The following is a 21215-nucleotide window of genomic DNA, read 5'->3' as shown; positions in this document are numbered from 1 at the left end:
TTTATTTTTATGGACATTAAGATTGAAAAGCTAAAGAGAGGATTGACAGGCTAAAGAACCTCTCACCTGGTCCCACAGCCCAGTGGAACCATGATCAAGATCCCTTAAGATCCCTCATAGAGATCCCTCATAGCAGGATCTGTTGTTGAATCTGTTCACCAACGTGTTAAATGTCAGTTTTCAGTCTATTTTCGTGCCTCATTCAAATGAATAGGAAGTAAAAATCTGAACGTTACAAAGTCGTCCAGCTGCATCCGATCTTGGTGATTAGTTTATATTCTGGTTTTCATGGCGGTCAAGTGCCAAATAACCCCCCATGTTAAAACTAAGTGGAAAACTGCTTTTAGATAATAGTGTAAAAAAAAAAAAAAAGCTGAAGTGGCTTTGGGCTGGGCGGAGCTGGACTAACGTCTCTTCTGAGTTCAAACGTGTTTTACTGCATCACTCAGAGGAGGTTGACACTCTTTACTGTCTCTGTGTCTGCTGTGGCGTGCCACCGCTCGCCCGCGAGGTGCAGATGTTCACGTTTTTCAGAAATCCGAAAAGGAAATTTTGAGCAAATATTTATATCGTCCGTCAACATTCCTAAAAGTGTCCCAACAAAAGCAGGATGTGAGCTCAGGTCGGGGTCTTTCCCCCCCCCCACCTCTGAAGCCCCTTTCCCGTGCCGCTGACGGTGAAACTCCAGTCGGGGGAGCTGGGAGCTGGGATGGAAATGCTGGCCAAAACAATGGGACACAAGCCATAACAGGCTGGAGGACTGACATCACTCATTTCCTCTGATGGAGAAACCCTCTGTAGATCACACATGCTCTTGACCGTGAACCAGTTCCCACCCGGCAGGTTTTATTGCCTAGAGCTTTCTTTCACACTGCCATTTGCTCATAATACTTAACCTAACTGAGCATTTATGCTTAGAAATACATCTTGAAATTTCTAACTTTATTGACCAAAGAGTCCCTAAACGATCTAAGCACAGATTATTTATTCCATTTAATACCTTTAGGGTTCGACTGATGTTGGTTATTATTGATGGCCAATACTTGTGGAGTGATGCTGCTGAAATTCCCCCAAAATGTTATTCTTGGCAATATTTAGACCATGGGATACTAAATCTCTCCATTGAAATCTAGGATAAGCATAATAATGATCAAACAAATTCTTGTGTGGAATCCAATCAAAATGGCAGATTAGAATTCAGGTTAAGGTCTTCCCATAGACAACCTGTGTAGTATTAATCAATTCTACAATAAATATGTAATCAAACAAACCTCTTCATATCCATCATGTCAGAGGTCACAACACTGACAGGACCATAAATATCTGATTTTTAATTAAGGCCAATATCGGCCCTGTATATTGTTAAACTGATATATCGGTCTTACTCTAATTACTAGCAGGTGGATATCCTGACCTGGTGCACCATGAGTCCCCAGGGGCTCTTTGCTATATCCAGGCTACTAGATCTAGATCTGTAGTAGTTTATTGGTGGCTTATTAAGATAAGGAAGGGTATTCCTTCCAGGAGATGACCCTCTCTTTGTCTGGGCTAGTCGTTATGGGGAGGGGTATATGAGACAGTCTGTAATTATAGGCCTTCCTGGCCCGGGTCGTTGATGTTAGCAGGGCAGGGGCTGATCTTATCCATGGCCTCCAGAGACCCTGCGGCCGTGATGAGGGGTCCAGGGATGGGAAGAGAGAGTGGGGTCCAGGAATGCCCCCTTTTGCGTGCACAAACCCATTTTGGAAAAGGCAAACACACATTTAAACAAACACATACACACCCTGCTCCCCTTCCTCTGCATTTCCTCTGGCCCCGTGAGTCAAGGGGCAACAATGTGTTACATGTGGGAATGGCTTCAGTGACAGGGAAGTCAAAGGCTACGCGTCCGACACTCTTACAGGAATACAGCAGGTTTTTGGGAGATTGGCTTGTTGGTCAACTCAGTGGTTCTCAACCTTTTTCATATCAAGGACCCCTAATTTAGTCCACATTAGGGCCACGGACCCCCACTGATGAGACTTTGTCTCTCTGACCCAAATCTGAAGTTATTTTTATTGTTAGATATGATTTTCTCCAGAATTCCATGACTATCTGTATTGTAGGTAGAAAGATAACAGTGAAAATATGATCAAAATAGTCATTCTTCTACATTCTATAATTGTTCTTGTAAATGAAATAATGAAGTTTAACAATTCATCAATTTGTTGGGGACCCCCTGGAATGCCCTCAAGGACCCCTGGTGGTCCCCGGACCCGACGCTGAGAACCACTGGGTCAACTTATCCATTGTGTGATGAAAATGTAGACACCAAAATCATCCTTGTGTCCCTGGTGGATCATTGGCTCCAGTGCTCCATGCTAACACTTTAGCATACACTATGTTGAGTGATAGCAGGCTCCATGCTAACAATTTAGCATACACTATGTTGAGTGATAGCAGGCTCCATGCTAACACTTTAGCATACACTATGTTGGGTGATAGTAGGCTCCATGCTAACACTTTAGCATACACTATGTTGAGTGATAGTAGGCTCCATGCTAACACTTTAGCATACACTATATTGGGTGATAGTAGGCTCCATGCTAACACTTTAGCATACACTATGTTGAGTGATAGTCGGCCGCTAGCATTATCTTAAAAGTGGGAACCTGTAGCAGCACTTAAAGCTAAATGGTAATAAAAGAACCTTAAAGACCCCATGAAATGACATCTTTACTTCGTGATTTGCTGTATTTCCTGTCGAAACAGGATGTTGGGGCGGGGCATAATGCAGTGAGCAATCATTCAAAAGTGTACACCAATGGAATATTAATCAGGGAGAGAAAGGCAGTTTTATTTGATGGGAGGGGCGGGACTGTAGTTTTTATTTACCTCATGGTGCAGCATGAGGTCACCATTAAAGATACTCTGTTTTCCAGGAAGTAGCCTAAAAGTAATGGAAGTTCATTTCATGGGGACTTTAAAGTATATTTCAAATGATATGCGGCTATGTCTGGCAGTTTTGTGTTTGAGATTTACACATTTACATATCATACAAAAATCCCCTCCTTTTTCTGTGTGTGGCTACAGATTCTTCACACAGTCTCCTTTGTTGCTTTTATCATATCCGCTGGAATGCGATAGTGTGAAAGAAAGATGTTTTTAAATGAGCGAGATACAGCGCTTTATTTACCGTGGCCATTACTCGGATGTTTTCTCAAAATAAACAGACCCGTCCGTGCTGTGAAAAATTGGAATTCCTTCACTGTTACCATGGCTTTATCATTCCAGTTTTTTCCCCCTTATCATATCAAATCATTGCAAATATGAGCATGATAATACAACAACATCCAAGATCACTGTGGAAAACCGAGGCCTCTTCTGGCCCTCACTTTCAGATGTTTCCATCATCTCTGCTGCATCCAAAATACTTTCCTAAACATGACAGTGTTGGAAAGGAATGAAGCACCAGATGTGGGTTGTGCATCCAGATAGGGAGAAAGGTACGAGCAGTTCACGCCCGCCGGTTCTCCCATCGAGACCCCCGTTTTTTTTTTTTTGTTGTTTTTTTTTTCAACGCGCAATCTGTGGAGTGAGGAGAAGATAGTACTCTTGACTCACTTCCCTGCAGTATATCTTTCAAAGCACCCAGGGGAGAATACGCTACGTGCCTGGATTCGCTCTTTCGTCTTGCTTTTGCTTTGATGGGAAAAGTGTTTTCGGAGAATTTATTGCAGGGAAGCGTGGATGGAGAAATGGGTCAGTCGTGACCTGTGAGAGAAAGTAGAGGCCTGTTGCGCCGCCCATTCCAGTTTTCCACCTCTGACACATCGCGAATATTCGTTCCAAGGGCTATTTCTCTGTCTGTTGTTGTTGTGCTAATCTTCCATCAGACTGCATCCATGAAAACCTTTCCTGTGTTCCAGATAAAGCACTTCAAACACCTACTCATAGAAGTGAATGAAACAAATCTCCTTGCAGATGCCCATCGGCGCTGTTCACATTCATGTTCTCCAGCTGAGGAATTCAAGTAAACCAGAAGCGCAATTTTAAAAGCGCATCCAGGCTTTGTGTTTTAATTGCGCTATATTTCACATTGTAGTGCTGATGAGGAAAGTATGCTTTGAATGCCGGGTGGTTTCCCCAATATGGATAGCGAGTGTGAGATCAGACATACAGCTAAACAGGTCCATATGCTTCTCCCTGATGTTAGAAATACGACTGCTACACAGCTGAACCTTGAGGCCTGCAAGGATTTTAGAACTTATTCGCGTTGTACTTAATTCTGTCTGGCAGTGCTTACGTTTTCTTGTCATGGTAACAGAAGTAAACTGGCTACTGCGCCACCATGTGTTCGTCTTGCTGTCAAAAACTGTAATCCATGTTGAGAAAGGGGGAAAGAGCTGGAGAGAAAAGGGAGGGGGATAAAGAGACAAAAAGTCCTTGATGTTCACATATTTGAGGCAGGAAAAAAAAGGTCCCTCACAATATCCCTCTTCCCACAGAGTCCCATTTAGCAGGCAAAGGAATTACATTATTAGCTGTGGTGACAAGTCACAATGATGACGGTGGGGGCCTCACCACCTAACTGCCTGTCAGCTTTGTACCCCTAAACTCGGCCATGGTGGGCCCCCCTAAAAACCACTGCCACCCGCCGTTACCTCGCAGGGGCCCCAAGGACCTATCAAAGGGCCTTTATCTGGGTAAATATGTGAGTAATTTGAGCTATTTGACACCTGTTTGATGCGTCCAGGTAGACCGCCAAGCTTTGGCCTTGGAAAACAGGGAGGGCCCAGATGAGAGAGGGGCCGGCGGTCGGCGACAATATCGCCACGGAAATCTCCACAGTCACTCAGCACAGATGAACAGGTGCTGCATGACATGCGGGTCCATGAAAAAGCCGCCTCGCACTGTAACGCATGCCCTCTCCGCCTCCCCGCCTCCGCCTGCATGTATAGCTGCCTCTCGTGTTTTGGTGGGTCTGATCTGCCGGCAATAATAAAAGCCTTGTCTTCAGCAAGGCCTTTGAACTTGACATTGTTGTGAAAGGTCTTTGAGGGAGAGATGGGAAGGATGTGCTGAGGTATCTGTAGCTTTGAAGTATGGTGGAGCATTAGTTTGAGTCTGTTCACTTCAAGTTCTACGATGCGAGATTGAAGAGAAATCTATCCCATAGCTGTGGATGTCACTCAGGTATCAGAACTAAATGTTTTAGTAGGCAGATGACTGATTGATTGATTGATTGATCTTTGTCAAAGGGGAAAGGAACTATGATATAAATTGCCCTTGGCTGAAGGTTATTAAAGTCATCATGGGCATAATTTTTACCTTGGTGATCTTGGCACAAGACCCCAAATCCACCCTTGCCATGACAGGGTTCATTTTTCTAACAAAAATAAGCTTAATATTTTGGCCGTTCATCTTCACCACTTCAAACTGAGAGAAAATGGCAATAGAAAAATTTTACAAAATTAGTAAATTTCAAACTCTTTTTAAATCTCTTGAAATCGTGTTGTCTTTTTTGGGAACCAGATCAAAAGTATGATTTCCACGATAAAATACTGATTTGTCCCACTAAAGTCTAAAACAATACCAGGCATTCATGTGGAAAAAAAACTTAAGGCTGTATCATATTCTCTTTCTAATAGCAGCCTGTAATGAAAGACAGACTTGAGGCTTGACTATGATGTTTTCAGGGTATCAAACAGGTGATTATGACTTTGCAGCTTCCACAGCTGTCAGGTGCTCTCCTAGTAGAGCACACTTTGTTTTCTCAAAACACTTTGGATGTGAAAAAGAAAATGCCTCCTTTTTTTCCTGTAACATGAATGAAACCACCTACCTTATTGGCAAGCTTTCATCAGGAAACATGCCACTGCAGGTCCTCATGAATGAGTACAGTTGCTTTTTGTCATGCCTCTGGGACAGGAGGAGGTCAAAGCAAGGATAGGGGCTGAGCCCTATTTACATGCATTTGTTCAACAGCTAGTTTTGAGAGAATATCCAAAAATTGAAGGACCTTCACTTAAGGACCTAATCACACTGAGAAATACGCTCCGGGAAATATATTGACTTCGAGAACCTGGCAGTTCACTGGTAGTGAGATAATTACTTGGTGACATAGAGGCTGGGAAGGGTTTAAAATTAGAGATAATGACAGAGGGCGTAAATATCTTTGTTGTTCACCCAAAAGGGCTTTCCTCAAGTCTGGAGGAAACCTAAATAACCCTCTGTAATTGTCCTTATTCAACATTTCTGTAAGCACTGTGATACAGGAAATGTGACGTCCATGAGTGCAAATTACATACATACATTTTTGGTATCCTCTTGAAATTGTTGCTTTAAAAATCAAAACAAACGGTATCACAATCTGACTTTAGTTTCCGACATCAGTGATTCAAGCAGCTTACTTCTACGTGTTCATGGGCCCTTACATATAAATGTTGTGTATTTGAGAGTTGGACATCAAAATCTTTGAACATGATGTTCTTTCTTACCTCACTGAGCCTGCAGCATTCCTCCATGTACTCCTCAAGACTGTCACTTGTGGCGCTCTTCCTTAAAGGCTGCTGCTCAAAGTCATTGCCCGTCAAGTCATCGCAGGCCCCTGTCGAGGATTGGCTCCTAGGCCTCGTATCATCTGAGTCAGCCCTCTCAGTCGCATCGTCGCTCTCCTCAAGCTGCTCAGACTTCTCTTCATCTGTTTCACGGGTGCTTCCCAAAGCTCTGCGTTGGTCTCTATCCATGTCCTCATCCAGTTCCCCTGATGCTATAAGCACATTCTCCTGAGTGTCCATGGTTGTACTCAGAGAGTTATCCGTTGCGTCCTCTGCCTGTTTAATCTCAGAGCTCTGTTCATGTGTGAGTAGCGTCTCGGGAATAGCGGCAGGTTCACAGTTCAAGTTGCAGGAGTCGCAGGAGGACTCTCGGCTGTGAACCACAAAGCTCTGCTCGGAGCCTGTCGGGGTGGACGGAGAGTTGGCTCCGCTGGGCAGCTCCACTCCGGAGTCCTCCGACTCAAATTTGTACAACCTGGGCAGCTGAGAGTCTGAGAAAATGGCTGACAGGTAGTCCGAGCCGGAGTCCATCAGAGGCTGCCCAGACATGCTGTCGAGGTGGGAATTCACCTCGGAGGCTTTGGCGGGTTCTGAGATGTCCTGCTCAGAAACCGACACCGTGGAGATGGTGGACGCCGAGTCGTCAGCCATCAAGAGCGTCTCGTGAAAGTTGTTGAAGAGCTTCATTTTGGTGAGGACAACCTCGCCGTCCACTACCATGTCCTCTTTTCCTGTTAAGGCAGAGAAAGAAACATAGAATTACTCTACTGGACCCTTCTGCGTACTTTACCTGGGCTGCCAGCTCGTAATGTTTCCACAACTGGCTCAAATTTCTCTTAATTACCTCAAATGAAATGAAAGACCTTGAAATACCTGAGTTTGAGCCAAAGTTCAAGTGTTGCTTAGGCCTGCCAGAGAGGCTTTACTAGACTGAAGGCATTTAAAACATTGCCATATTATATAATATCTGGCTGACTTATTACTATCATTAATTTCAAGGGTGTTCTACCTGCAAGAAGAATATGTTAAGGACAAAATTGAACTCGAGTATTTCAACCATGCCGTCATGTTCTGCGCAAGTGGGATGATGGTGTTTTTGTTCAAAAGAACTCACAGTTGCATGTCCAATCCCTTTGACCATGAATGACCCAGATGCACTGTCAAAATATACATCTAGTGACAGCAGAGTATGCATGAGTGAAACCTGAGGATTTGCATTTATACAATCCTGCATTCTTTAACCCAAATACCACAGGACCCATACAATCTGTCAGTGTCCCCCTACCTGACTGTCCAGCTTTGATCTGCAGCTCCAGTTAATACCATTACAGGGAGCAGTCATATGTGTCCTCTCCTCTTTCTCGCTGTGGGCAATTTGATATGTCTCGCTGTCAATCAAATACCAGTCTTTTCTTTCTTAAACTTTTGAATTTCAAGAGAAAAACACTAACTGCAGATAGCTTTCCCACTTTCCCCTGGGAAATGCTGCGGTTCTGATTAAGCTTGGGTTGTTTTGCTTGTGTAGAGTCTAATGCTGCAAATTAAACACTGGTTAAGCACCTTTTTGGAATAATATAATTCCAGACTGTTAGATCACACCTCAACAATAGAGGAGGTTTGGCGACTTCCTGCCGGGTGAATTGGAGATCTTGCCAAGGCAAATATGAGATTAAAAGTTCTTTGAAGTTGTAAATCCGACGCTTTTATCCTCTCCTGAGGGGAACTTCAGAAAAGGGGAGTCCTTTGAGGGGAATTTTCTGAAAAGCATGTTGTGGGAATTAGAGTGGACGTGAAAGTCTTTTGGTTATTGATAGTAGGTGCTGCAAAGCAAAAGTAGAATTGCGCTGTGAAAGGGCCGTGGCCGGGGCACCGGTGTGTGAGGACAATCACCGTGGAATTCCTTCCCTGCGGTTTAAATGAGGCAGACGGATGTTGTGATTATAAGGGTGGAGCTGTGGATTGAATGATGAATGATTCAGGAGTAATTAGCTAGAACTTCGGACAAGACGTTCGCTCCTGCCATCTGATTGGAAGGAAGTGATGTCACCAGGATCAGTTAGACCAGTGATTCTCAACCTTTTTCATATCAAGCACCCTAATTTAGTCCAAATTAGAGCCACGGACCCCCATTTGATGAGATTTTGTCTCTCAGACCCAAATCTGAGAATATTTTTTATTGTTCGAAATGATTTTTTCCAGAATCACATGACTATCTGTATTGTAGAGAGATAACAGTGAAACTATGATCAAAATAGTCATTCTTCTGCATTGTCTAATTGTGTTCACTTCTTGTAAATGGAATAATGGTGAAGTTTAACAATTCATCAGTTTGCTGGGGACCACCTGGAACGCCCTCAAGGACCCCTGGTGGTCCCCGGACCCCACGTTGAGAACCACTGAGTTAGACTATACCGCTTTGACTGTAACTTGGCACACGTTAAATGTCATCTGTCAAAATATCTTTGATTTAGACCAATACAAATCAAGCAATACTTGTTACTGATCTGATTGCAAGGAAATCAAATAACTGTAACTGTAACCTCATGTTTATGTGCAACAGATTTTCAGACAAAATCTCTTCAAAGGCGTTCAAAGGCAATAACATTCAACAAACCAGTGACGCACCCATGTTTTCCCCACACAAAAAAAAAAAACCCTGTTGTGATAACACTGTTGTTGGATAGGATAGCAGCTCTGCCAAAACACTGATAGTACAGCGGTTGGTTGGACTGTATCAGCTTCTAAAGGTTCTGGATCAGGTCTCTTCCTATTCTAAACAAGGCCTGTGTTTTCCCATTGATTTAAAAAGCTTATATGCAAATCTACCAGTTTGAATAACACCTATGTTTACCAAAGATACAATGGCATACTATTGTAGGGTCATGAGCCCATTCTGAGCAGCACACCTAACAAAATCAATTCAGCTCAGAATCAACAGAATCTATTGCTATATTTTCATGGAGGTGAAAAACTATGAGAGACTTTAACATTGCCTTTATAATGTATTCAATTTCGTAAGACTGTAACTGTATGGCATCATTGCTTCATTGCGTATTTGATGTTGTTCACTACACTTTTTTTTACGTTTTCATTCCCTCAAGTTCGGATGGGGCTTCAAATGAACTGTACAGTCAAGTCTAGTGTTTATTCTACTAGATACCACTCAATTATTTTCTTTTGTAGAGGTTGGATGTGGTGAGGCTGTGTCGCTGGAATCTGTCTCATGCTGCTGATGCTACATGTGGAAAAAAAAAGTCAAAATGGCTCAATTTGAGCTGTCGTTTCTCAAAACAAATTATTTTTTTCTGCCGAGGCTACAGAACCCGTTTCCTGTTTTTGCTGAATGCTGGGGAAAAAAGTATTGTCCGTTCAACCATTTCCACAGCGGCTTGAGCAACAGAGCAACTTCATCACCACTGAGGCCCTATTGTTTTTCCCAATGACCTCACTACATCCCATGAATGACAAGGCCCACTGTGTGTTTATTTCTAAGGCAGCGTAATTCATTATTTACTGTCTCTTGAGCAATACCTCAAAGCCACAGTATGATGTAAATGGCTTTCCTGAATAGAGGAGTCATCAGCCATACAAACAATAGTTGCGAAATGCAAAATTCACAGAGGGAAACGTTAAATTAAGCCTTCCAGCCTTTTGGGCAGATTGGACTTTTACCTTTTACATTTTACCTTTACCATTTCTTTGAGGGAGAGCTGCTCTGGAGGCAGAAGTAATCTCATGAGGTGGGAGCGTGTCTATGTTCCCTCAGCCCTATGTTCCTTCAACCCTATGTTCCCTCAGCCCTATGTTCCCTCAGCCCTATGTTCCTTCAACCCTATGTTCCCTCAGCCCTATGTTCCCTCAGCCCTATGTTCCCTCAGCGCTATGTTCCCTCACTCAACCAGTGAGATTATTTCTGCCTCCAGAGCAGCTCAGCCTCTGAGAAATGAAACTCCAATCTGCCGCTTTTCTCATGAAAGTGCTTCACAACAAAAAAGCACAAAGCAAGTGGGTATAAAACAATGGCAACAAATTCAAAATGCAACTCCACCAACAAAGTATGAGTGAAAAAGAACTCAAGATGGCAACTCTCAGGGTATTGCTGCATTCTGAACGTGAAGACCTCTTTTAAACATATTCTAGCAGACAGCCTTGATAAGGCTGTAAACCCTGAGGGGAGATATGAAGGCTTAAAGCCCATGTCCACCGTCTCCAGCAGCAGGTCCTGATAATCTCGTAATTGGCTGTATCAAGTCAGCCGTGTTATCAGCGCCACTGTAATGAGAACTGTTGTATTTCACACAGAGGCTGGAGATAAAAGAATCAGAGGGTTAAAGAACAACAGCGATAACCTACAGTAGAATAACCAGCACATAAGCAGGCATGGACAGGAAATAGATGCATTTACTTAAATATGTATAAGAACGTTTTGGTGCATTACAACTAAAGTGCAGTGCATGGATATGCAACTTGAGGTCAACTAACTGGGGGCTGAATACAATCAAGCATTAAAATACAATATTATTATATTAAACATGTACTTTTGCCTTAAACAGTTAGGTGTATTTAATAGCAAACACAAGTAAACTGCAAAATTCAAGATGTATGCCAGATTATTTATGGCTGCTTCACTTGAGGTGTCATTCACACTGCTTTAAATTTGGTTGACACCTGAAGGTTACTGTTAAACGCAGCTCAACATAAAACTGGAGAATTTTTTGATGTTGGCTGTTTTTACTGGGTCATTGTTTATGAATAGAAGGCAATCTGTATCCTTAAATCCCCCCTGGATTTTCAATTAACAACCTGTAGACCTGACTCCCCTTACCGGAGAGATCAAACAGCAACTCGCCAGGCTGCCTGGAATCTCAATAATGCAATATATTGTAAAGCACCTTGCCAGGAGTATGGATATAATAGAGGCATGTGTTGGAAGCAAAATACTAACAGCAGAATGTAGGTCAGTGGCCATCTTAGCCGGATATGAAATGGATAGGATGTTTTTTTTCCCCCCATCAAACCTACTTTTTCCTGACTTCATTCAGGATTTTATCTCTCAGCAGGGAAAGTGTAGACAGTTGGAACACAGCCAGTTCCCCTTTACATTGTCTTAGGAGGTGATGGTTTTCAAACATTTATACCGTCTTACAGTCGATCAACACGACTTTGAGAATATTCAATTTAACAGAAGGACATGTTTGGTTAGTTTGATCGTTTGGTTCATTTTCATTCAGTTGGTTTCACAATAAGTCAAGAGTGACTATGAGGCAATAAAACTGTCACCGAAACTGACTAATCCTGCGTAGTCTTAACACGCTTCATTCATAACAAACCACACTGTCTATACAGTATTTGGTTGCTGTAAAGAGAGCTGCCATATGCTTCAACTCTGCCGAAGTCATTTATGGTGTCTCTATATCCAAGCCATCTTTTCTCAATTAACAATATTAAGAGGAAGCCGATCTATTTCCAGTGACAGCACGCCCCAAGAATTTCTTCCCGAGAACCGGGGAATGTGGAAATTGATAAAAGCTGGAAGCGACTGCGAAAGCTCTGTAAAAAATTAAACGACAAATCAGTCGCGGCACAAGCTGAATAACAACATATTTCTCCTTCGGGAGACTAAACTCCAGCCAGTCAGTTTTCACTCTCCTCTCCATTCCACGCTGGCTTATCTTTTCTTCCACTTAGTTTTTTTTTTTTTTTTTTTCCTGTGACTGCCTGCTTCTGTGAATTACCGGCAGACAATGAGAAGGAGACCAGGTTGACTTTAATTACACACTGAAGTCACCTCGCCAACTCAGCCGTGTAATCTGACTTCTTGCTATTGTGATACAATCTCCGTCCCTCCCTGCAATCCCTTCCATGCAATCACCATCAGCCGTACAGGTGTCGACCTGATCCAGCTGTCCTCATCCATCCCCAAAAAACACAAACAGATATTCTATCCTGTAATTGTCTACACTGGCTGAGTCAGCCTATTTCCAGTCGCTATGCCTGACTAAATCCCACAACATATAATTACTGACGGTTCACCCCCCCCAGACTCATCCTAAGCCTCCTCTCTGACTAAAAACGACCTTCAGCCATTTCCCATCATATTCATTTCACATTCCAGGCACTGCTAGTATTGTCATTTGACTGAGCCAAAGTATTTTCTCCCTTGCGAAGTCGCAGTGTTTTCAGGAATAGGGGTGTTCCAGTAAAGTCGGCGGATTGGCCTGTTGCCCTCTCAGATGCCTGGAGCGTGGGTCCGCACTATGAGAACAAAGCTTTAAGCTGCCTGGAAGGCCCCCGCTCCCTCATAGAGGGAAAACGCAGCCTGCATCCAGGGGTTAAAAGAGGCCAGTGGGCACTGTGAATAAGGACACATACAAACATATTCTCACAGACCACTGTATTAGGTCTGTTTATGCAGTTCACTCCTCCAGAGCATAGGTATAAAGCATGGGGTCAAGGTCAAGGTCCAGCAGTTCAGTTACTTTTGGACTAAACATAAGAATAGGCAAGATGCGTGATTTAAGCTTGTGGTTCTCAATGTGGGGTCCGAGGACCACCAGGGGTCCTTGAGGGGGTTCCAGGGGGTCCCCAGCAAACTGACGAATTGTTAAACTTCAGCATTATTTCATTTACAAGAAGTTAACACAATACAAGAATGTAGAAGAATGATTGTTTTGATCATAGTGTCTCTGTTATCTCTCTACCTACAATACAGATAGTCTAGGAATTCTGGACAAAATCATATCTAACAGTAAAAATATTCTCAGATTTGGGTCTGAGAGAAGAAGTCTAATCAAACGGGGGTCTGTGGCCCTAATGTGATAATATGTAAAAGATTGAGAATCACTGATTTAAGCAACTGATTTCCTTTCTAGAGTTTACAAGAGGAGAATGGCAAAATTCGTTCAAGCTAACAGGCCACTAGTACACAAATGACAGCTCAGTACAACAATGGTGTGCAGAAGGGAATCTCAGAACACACAACTCCCCAAGCCTTGAAGCAGATGGGCCACTCCTGCTATCTAAGAACAAGAAGATGACACAGTAGGAACATGATCAAACAGCACCCGGTCTGATGAATCCCGGTTTCTGTTGTGACAGGCTGATGGCAGGGTGACAGCATGAAGGTACCAAAGGAGGTATCATTTGAATGTCACAGCGTAAACATTGTGGCTGACCAGGTGCGTCCCTTCATCTTCACAGTCTACCCTTGTCAAATGGATTTCCAGCAGATTCTCAAGAAGTTTCCAGGAACATGACATAAGTGGCTTTAGATCAGTCCAGATCTCAACCCGATTAAGACCTTTGGGATGAGGTGGAACTGGATGGTCACAGCATGAATGGGCCACCAAAGGAACCGAGTCACGCTGTCAAGTCAGTATGGACCCGAGATCCCTCTGGAACATTTCCAGCACCTTGTTGAATCCAGGCTTTGAAGAATTCAGGCTGTTCTGGAGGCAAAAGGGGGTCCAACCCAAACCACTAGCTAGACGTACCTAATAAAGTGGCCACGGAGGACCTATCCTCTCTAGTGTGTGTAAATGATAACAAAAGTGTGCTCTTGACTGAATGTGGGTGTTAGTATGAGTGAGTGCTGGTATATGTGTTTCAGTGCATGTGTGTGTGCGACCCTACATGTGTGTGTGCAATGCAACTTTGCCCATAGAAAATCCCATAGGGGATTTTGCGGCCTGGAGACTCCGCATTCCAATCCTGCTTTCTCCGTCATGGCTGGGTTCCCGACACAAATATGATTTATGTGTGGAACATGACAGATGACTGGATGCAAAGGGAGCTCCGACTCACACATGGAATGAAAAACACATCTCAAACCGAGATCTGCACAGAAATGCCACTGCTTTTTGCGCTGATGATGGGGTAAGAATTCAGAAAAACGTTTTGCACTTGTTCACTTGAGCACTTGTTCACTTTATTGGTCAGATGTGGATAAACTTTGCATTTGATTTCCGTTTGTGGAGTTTTTTCTTTCATATTTGAGTGTGAGCTCCTCTTGTTCCTAGTCTTCATTGGATTTTTTGGCATTCACACCTGTTTTTTGCATGTCCAGCCAGAACAGTAGGCGTAGATTCAGATGCAAATAAGATCATACATTCTACAATCGAAACTCTTCTCTCTTCAGCCAAACTTCACATTCCACTGAAATAGTTTTCCAGTTGCGCCCGAGGACTCATGACTCTAAAAAGAGGCGTATTCCCTCAACTCCTTTATAGCATTTTCCAATAAAGGCTTTATCTTCCGCAGCAGGTGTGTGTCACCTGGCTGTCTTTTAATGCAGAAGACAGGTTTTGGGAGGTTTTGGGAGGTCCTGAGGCACTGGAGCCAAGGCATGTGTAAGCCCCGGGGCTAAACTGTTGGCTCAGTTGGCCCCTTAGATCCTGAGCGGAGGGGTCGTAAACAGGCTGTGACAAGCCGGCTATTTTTACGGCCCAAGTGGATTATGGGTATGTCAGCTCCCCGTTAGCACTCTGGGTGGTCACTGGTCAAGACTGACCACTGGTCCTCTGGGGCTCCAGCAGGAAATTTTGAATGGGGTGGCCAAGGGGTGGCTAGTGATTTTTAAATTTTTATTTTTTTTTTACATAGTTTCTAATTGCATCGTCAGCAAAGTAAGAAATCAGTGCCATGTGGAAAAACTGACTATAGGGTTACCTCAACTTCAATACATCCAGGCCATGTTAACCTTCAGTCTCCCTTGTTATTTAGTTTATGAAATCTGGTACACAGTTCAGTTTTGGAATAGCTCAAAAATCTGGAGTGACTGAAGATGATTCAGGATCAGATCACTTATGAATTTCAGTTTTAGTGTGAGCTCCTCATTTTTACCCTCTTTTCATAGATGACACAGGAGTGAACATAATTTCAAACGTCAGTTCGGTTGAGTGCTAAATAAATCTGATGTTCTCAGGGTAAAACATTTTAAAGGCTCCTAAATCAAAGGTAGAACACGGAAAAGCAAATAACAACATGGCCATGAAACTGATTTTTAAGCCCAATGGTCACAGTGACCAGTGGATTCAGTATTTCACCACTTGATTCTATTTCTCAGCAGTCAAACAAGTTTTTAGGTTTGCATTATCAGACAGAGGTTGGCTTCCTGCCAGAATGTCTGGTAGAAATGAGACTAGAAGAACTTGCCAACATTTGCCTGGTGTTCACATCAAGCCCTGAATGCAATAAATCAATACTTTTCAATTAGTCATTGTTAAGAAATGGGCATTTTTCATGGCAGGTTAAGTGTAAATCCAGGGTTATGGTCAGTGGCTTGACAACTTTATTGGAAAAAAGTGTTGTTTTTTGCTGCAAAACTTTACTATTATTGTTGAATACATTCCCAAAACTGAGATTATCAACCAGAGCTTCTGTTTTTAACATGAAGGCCCTATTCATCAAGTCCCACAACCTGCAATTACAGGCTCTGCAAGGACTCCAAAACAAAGCAAGCCTCATTTTCTCGTGCCCTAAGGTGCCAGGACAGCTCAGGTGACACAAACCAGATGTGTGATGAGGTGGGACATACCGCCGTCTCCCATCTATCCCCCATCCCCGAAACCCAGTACACCTCTCAACTCGTCTCTCAACACGTCGGCCGACCGGGATCCTCGCTCCGCTTTCCACTTCTTCCTCGACCGTGGCGTCGTCGACCCCGAGGACGCTTCCCAGACTCCCTCCCTTTATCAATGCGAGGTAACGGGGGGGGGGGGGCCCAACTCCGCGCTCTCCTATCAGACACCATTAGGATAAGGCAAGAATGTGCAGGAGCGCTGTAACTCAAGTCAAGACTCCTCGAGGCTAATTTCCTCTGACAGTTTTAAGTTTGACTTCCCACCCCTCCGAAATATAGGACATATGGAAGCCAAAGGAGCCTGTTTCCCTACAACTGTTTTCAACTAGACACTGTACAAGGCCTGCATACACCCAGCACCTTTAGGGTTAGATGTTTGGAGTGGTTTATTGGAACTCTGGAGCGTTTACTGCTTTAGTTTGGGTTCATTGGGCCAGAACCAAGCCATTCAAACTGGTGTCCTCTAACAAGAGAACTGTGGTGCCATTCGTTAGGAGTGAGAACATACTCTAAACAAACAACCCAAAACGCAAGGCATTGTGGGTATAAGGAGACGGATGTTGACATCTGATAGCCAGCAGTTCCTCATACTTGGAAAGCCGAGCGTAACAAAACGAAGCGAGGGCAAACCGCAGTCTTCAGCTATTTCTTCATGTGTTTTTAACTTTAATCTCTCATCAGTTCCGGATGACAGGTCGCCAAAACTCTGTCCGATGAACAAGCTACTTGTGAGTCCATGTGACTTTTGTTTGCAGGCCCAAACCTAAATGAACCAAACACAAAACTGCGACACACTGCAAGTACACTTTTCCACTATGGTCCAGGCTGAAGAAAATTAAGTGTATAATGCTATCGTTATTAACTAAAATGACAACAGTTAGTCTTTGAAATACCTTTAAAAAATGATTTCAAAGCACTGAACATCACCATCAGCATCACCAGCAGCAGAGGTTTGCCTGGTCAGGTCGGACAATGAGCGAAACCTTCTTCCCTCTTGAACATGTGTGACACATACCACACTTATTACTTTCTTCACGTCCAAATTCTTCAGGTCTGAATCACCTCTGACAGCTCTTCTCCACACGGTAATCCTGTCTATCACAGAATTCCACTGTATCTAGCTCAGTTTTGCATATTTCAGGGTATTAGTCACATGATAACCAAAATGATGAACAGGGGGTTTAAAAAAGGCCGGTTATCGAGAACGGTTGAGTGAGGCGGGGTCATTTTTTCAAACATTTCACGTTGCTTTCCTGCCATCTCATGAAATAAAGAACATCGAATTTCATCCGGCAATGTTTTCTCATTGTTTGCCCCCTTTGACAGCAGCATCGCAGCGTTATTTCATCCCAGTCTCAATTCCCCAGACGATCTCCCGCCTCCTCCTGAAACCTAAACAGCGATCGAATGACAACTAGGATACACAAGAACGCGCCAATGGGAAGCCGCTCCCCCCCGCTGTACTGTACACAATGTAAGCGTTATCTTTACAATGGGCCTCTTCTTCCTGCTCCGAGTATCATGGCAAACAACGTGATTGCCGTCAAGTAGGGCTTAGGGGGCTCCTTCACAGCTGCGACAATGAGCAGATTTATCATCCCTCCCATAACACAACAGCTTGAGGGTTTGCTGCTCGGCGGGTGCGGAGGGTCGCGCTGTACACCGATGTCTGACCGAGGCTCATGGGTGGAATGCAGAGGAACCTGAAGCCAGGATTACAATGAGGACTTTCTGTGTATCACTTTGATGCACTTTGCGTTGCTTTTGATTTCGTCACACACTGACAAAACAAGAGTCCTCCCGCTTCCACAAATTCATATCGACGCTGCTTAACTAGGCCAATGAATTCTGCAGTTAAAGTAATGAAGCCTTGTGGCATGTAACCTGCCAAAATGTCATAAAATGCCACTCTCAGTGGGTCATAAAATAAAACCTGAAAAAGTAATTAAGGGCCAGACAACATCCTCAGACTGTTATTGTACTAGTTAAAATGTTACAACCCTTAGAATGTGATAATAGCCAGTTAATGTAATTATAAATCACATTATCAGAAAAAACAATAAACAAAATATGGTAACACTTTACAATAAGGGTCACTAAGTTAAGGGTTAGTTCATGCTTAATAAGCATTAACTAACCCTTAATTAACAGTTAACTAATGTGTCTGGTAATCATTTACTAATGCTGTTCATGTTAACTAAGGTATTAATTTATACATTATTTAATAGTCATAACTTAAATAATGTATAAAGTAATACCTTAGTTAACATGAACACCATTAGTAAATTACACATTAGTTAACTGTTAATTAAGCTTATTAAGCATTAACTAACCCTTAACTTAGTGACCCTTATTGTAAAGTGTTACCAAACATTTTTTACTTCAGAGGGACATTTAAGTTATTACATTACACCGGAGTTGTTGGCTACAAGCCTGTAATTGAAATCCACATCTATGTTTATTTTTGTGGCCATGACCCCTTACTATAACATATCACAATCATACACGCATGACTGATTTAATGTACCTTCCGCCCACTTTCCTGGCTCTTCTTGTCAAGCGGACATACAGGATGGCATTGCCACTGCCTGACAATTAGTCCGGACCCTTGGGTTGCATTGTTGTTTGAATTAACGCCTCTTGCCCCGATGCTTTGAAAGCGGATAGGCCATCCTGCTCTCCTGTTACAGTCAACACATGGAGGAGGCTGTATAGAAATGTGCTCTTGTTCTCTGTTTCTAAGTGGCAACCACAGCACAGACTTTTTACAACTCTCAGTTTTCATTAAACAAACCACTGTTCTTTTTTTTTTTACGCACACCAGAAAAACCTGTTTCAAAGTCATCCACAGCCTGAGCAGATGAAGATCTTAAAAGTTGATTTGCACCCCTCCCTCCCTCCCGAATGAATGTTTGCGTGGTTCGCTTTATTGCCCTTTAGGAACAAAAGTAAATCTGCCGTGTGGGAACCCAATGAAACTCTTTTTAAATAGACAGAGCAGAGGCGACTCGGAGTCACGTGACGCGACTGCTGGCATCTAAGGAGAAGATGACCAACGGTGCATTCAGCTCCGATCAAAATGCACCTGTGGACTCAAATCCATCAGGTTCTTCTTTACTCAAACTGTCAGTCAGTCAGCATAACAGAGAGGCACACAGACTGCTAATCGCCCCTCTGTTTGCTGAGACAAATGCCCCTGCGGATGCCCGAGCAAATAAATGCCTGTTTCACACCTGATGAGAGGATTTGTCTGCTGATGATGAAAGATGGGGAACCTAAAATAGAGCGCTGGTTGTTTTCATACATAAAAACACCTTGAGACTTGAAATTATAGCTCTGGCTCATCTCACAGCTACTCATCGGGCAGACGTTTAAATTACACGTTGGTGGGAAGGATGAACCGGCAAGACAAGATGCCAAAAAAAAAAAAAAAGATAAAAAGAAAAAAGGTGACTGTACCTTTCCTCCAAGGTGCCAGGATGGAGAAAGACTTCTGCCAGCTGAAGACCAGTCCGGGCTTTTTCTTCTTCACGCTCATTTTGTGGTAATAATCCCTCTGGTTCAGGTTAATGTTAATGTAAAAAAAACAAACCCTTCCTTAGAGGCTCCTCATAACATCGAACGTTGAAGTGTATCCTGCCTTGAAGTTCAGTGGTGGAGGAGGCATCTGTTGTCCTCGAATAGGGTCATGATGCCCGTTTTTTCCCCCTCGCCTGCCGGTCTGTCTGGGACCGCTGCCGACAGTGTGTGAGCGAGTGTGTGAGAGGGAGAGGGTGTGTGTGTGTGAATGTATCTGATTCCTCCAGCTGAGGAGAGTAAAAAGGGGGCCGGGCTCTGCTGGCAGCATTCACTGTCATAGGAGGAGGAGGAGGGAGAGGAGGGAGGAGGAGGAGGAGTGGCAGCCGGCCAAGAGGGAAGGAGGGAGGGAGGGAAAAGTCTCAGAAGATTTAAACTCAGCCCGAAGGCGAATGTGAGAAGAACAGGGGGGAGACAAGAGGAAGAAAAAGGTAGAGGAGGAGGACGCTGATGGCCAGATAAGGCTAGAAAGCAAGTGATGTAGTGGGAAATTAAAGAGGAGGGTAAACCGTGACTCTCTTTGGTGTTCATCATAAGGAAAACAAGCACCAATACACAGCAACATGGTGTAGAAATCAACACTATGCCAGTGTTTCTCTCAGTCCACACCATCAGAGTCAATTTAACACTTTGGATAGATTTTTAACAGGCACCCCAGAGCCAGATCAACTCTATGAATGGACAGACATTCCATTCTACACTTGTCAACTCTGGAAAACTTGCTTTGTGTGAATAAAAATCAGGTACATTTTCATAAAAGCATTTATTCATGATTTTTTTGTTCCTTAACACCAAAAAAACAATGGATTTTGAGGGTACGTGTTATTTTAACAAACAATCTCCGCGCAACAACACTGGTTTGTACAGAAAGCAGGTCTAGGAAAAGTTGTGTTAAAATTAGACTTGGGCCGTTACTTGATATTATCGAATATTGTGATATTCACGAAATATTTGCATCATGGCATTTTACTAATTTTACTAAACATTTAACCATTTGAAAGAAAAATAAAAGTAGCTAAATGTAACTTTGAGAATCTAATTAATTAATTAATAAATTACTCATTTCCACAAAAAAGTAATCTGATTACTCTAATGCGTTACTTTATAATGTGTTACCCCCAACACTGGATATTGCCCAAGTCTAGTTAAAATCACCCGATTCTCATATAACTTACATATATACCATGGTGTATATCAGTGGTTCTCAAACTGTGGTACGTGTACCACCAGTGGTACGCGGAGCGCCCCCTGGTGGTACGCCAGATGACTGGAATTGTTTTTGTCGCACTGAGAATTTGGAAAAACCATCTGAAACCATTACAATGTTTATAAATTCTTAATTTGTGATTTATCAGAATAATCAAAATTTTAAAAAGTTTTCATATTTTACATTTTTTATAAAATTGACCAAGGTTTCTGCCCGCGCAGCCCACGTACTTGCACTGGCTCTGCCTGCCCGAATGACTTATGTACGGAGTGGCCATCAGGAGAACTGTTCTTGTAACGTGCGCACGATATGC

General features: G+C 43.1%; 1 protein-coding gene across 2 annotated transcripts in view; it reads right to left on the bottom strand.

Annotated features, from left to right (window-relative positions):
• The window catches only part of LOC139656991 (uncharacterized), a 39082-nt gene extending 19219 nt beyond the window's left edge, over positions 1 to 19863 (bottom strand). Inside the window, exons 1-2 of one of the 2 annotated variants that reach the window (XM_071534671.1) lie at positions 19579 to 19863; positions 6480 to 7270 (exon numbers count right to left, since the gene is read on the bottom strand). In XM_071534671.1, coding sequence (XP_071390772.1) covers positions 6480 to 7270; positions 19579 to 19657 — 870 coding nt within the window. In that variant the 5' untranslated portion in view covers positions 19658 to 19863. Of the gene's footprint in view, positions 1 to 6479; positions 7271 to 18646; positions 18744 to 19578 lie in introns of those variants that run through there. The other variant, XM_071534672.1, reaches the window with a different exon arrangement.
• Between the last annotated feature and the right edge of the window lie 1352 nt (positions 19864 to 21215).

This window comes from Centroberyx affinis, unplaced genomic scaffold, assembly GCF_046629955.1.
Source record: "Centroberyx affinis isolate AG114_WGS23_722 - 3 ecotype Tasmania unplaced genomic scaffold, CSIRO-AGI_Caff_v1 ptg002603l_1, whole genome shotgun sequence".
NCBI classification, from domain to species: Eukaryota; Metazoa; Chordata; class Actinopteri; order Beryciformes; family Berycidae; genus Centroberyx; species Centroberyx affinis.
Note: the sequence above shows the minus strand (reverse complement) of the source record. Positions and strands in the feature narration are given on the sequence as shown.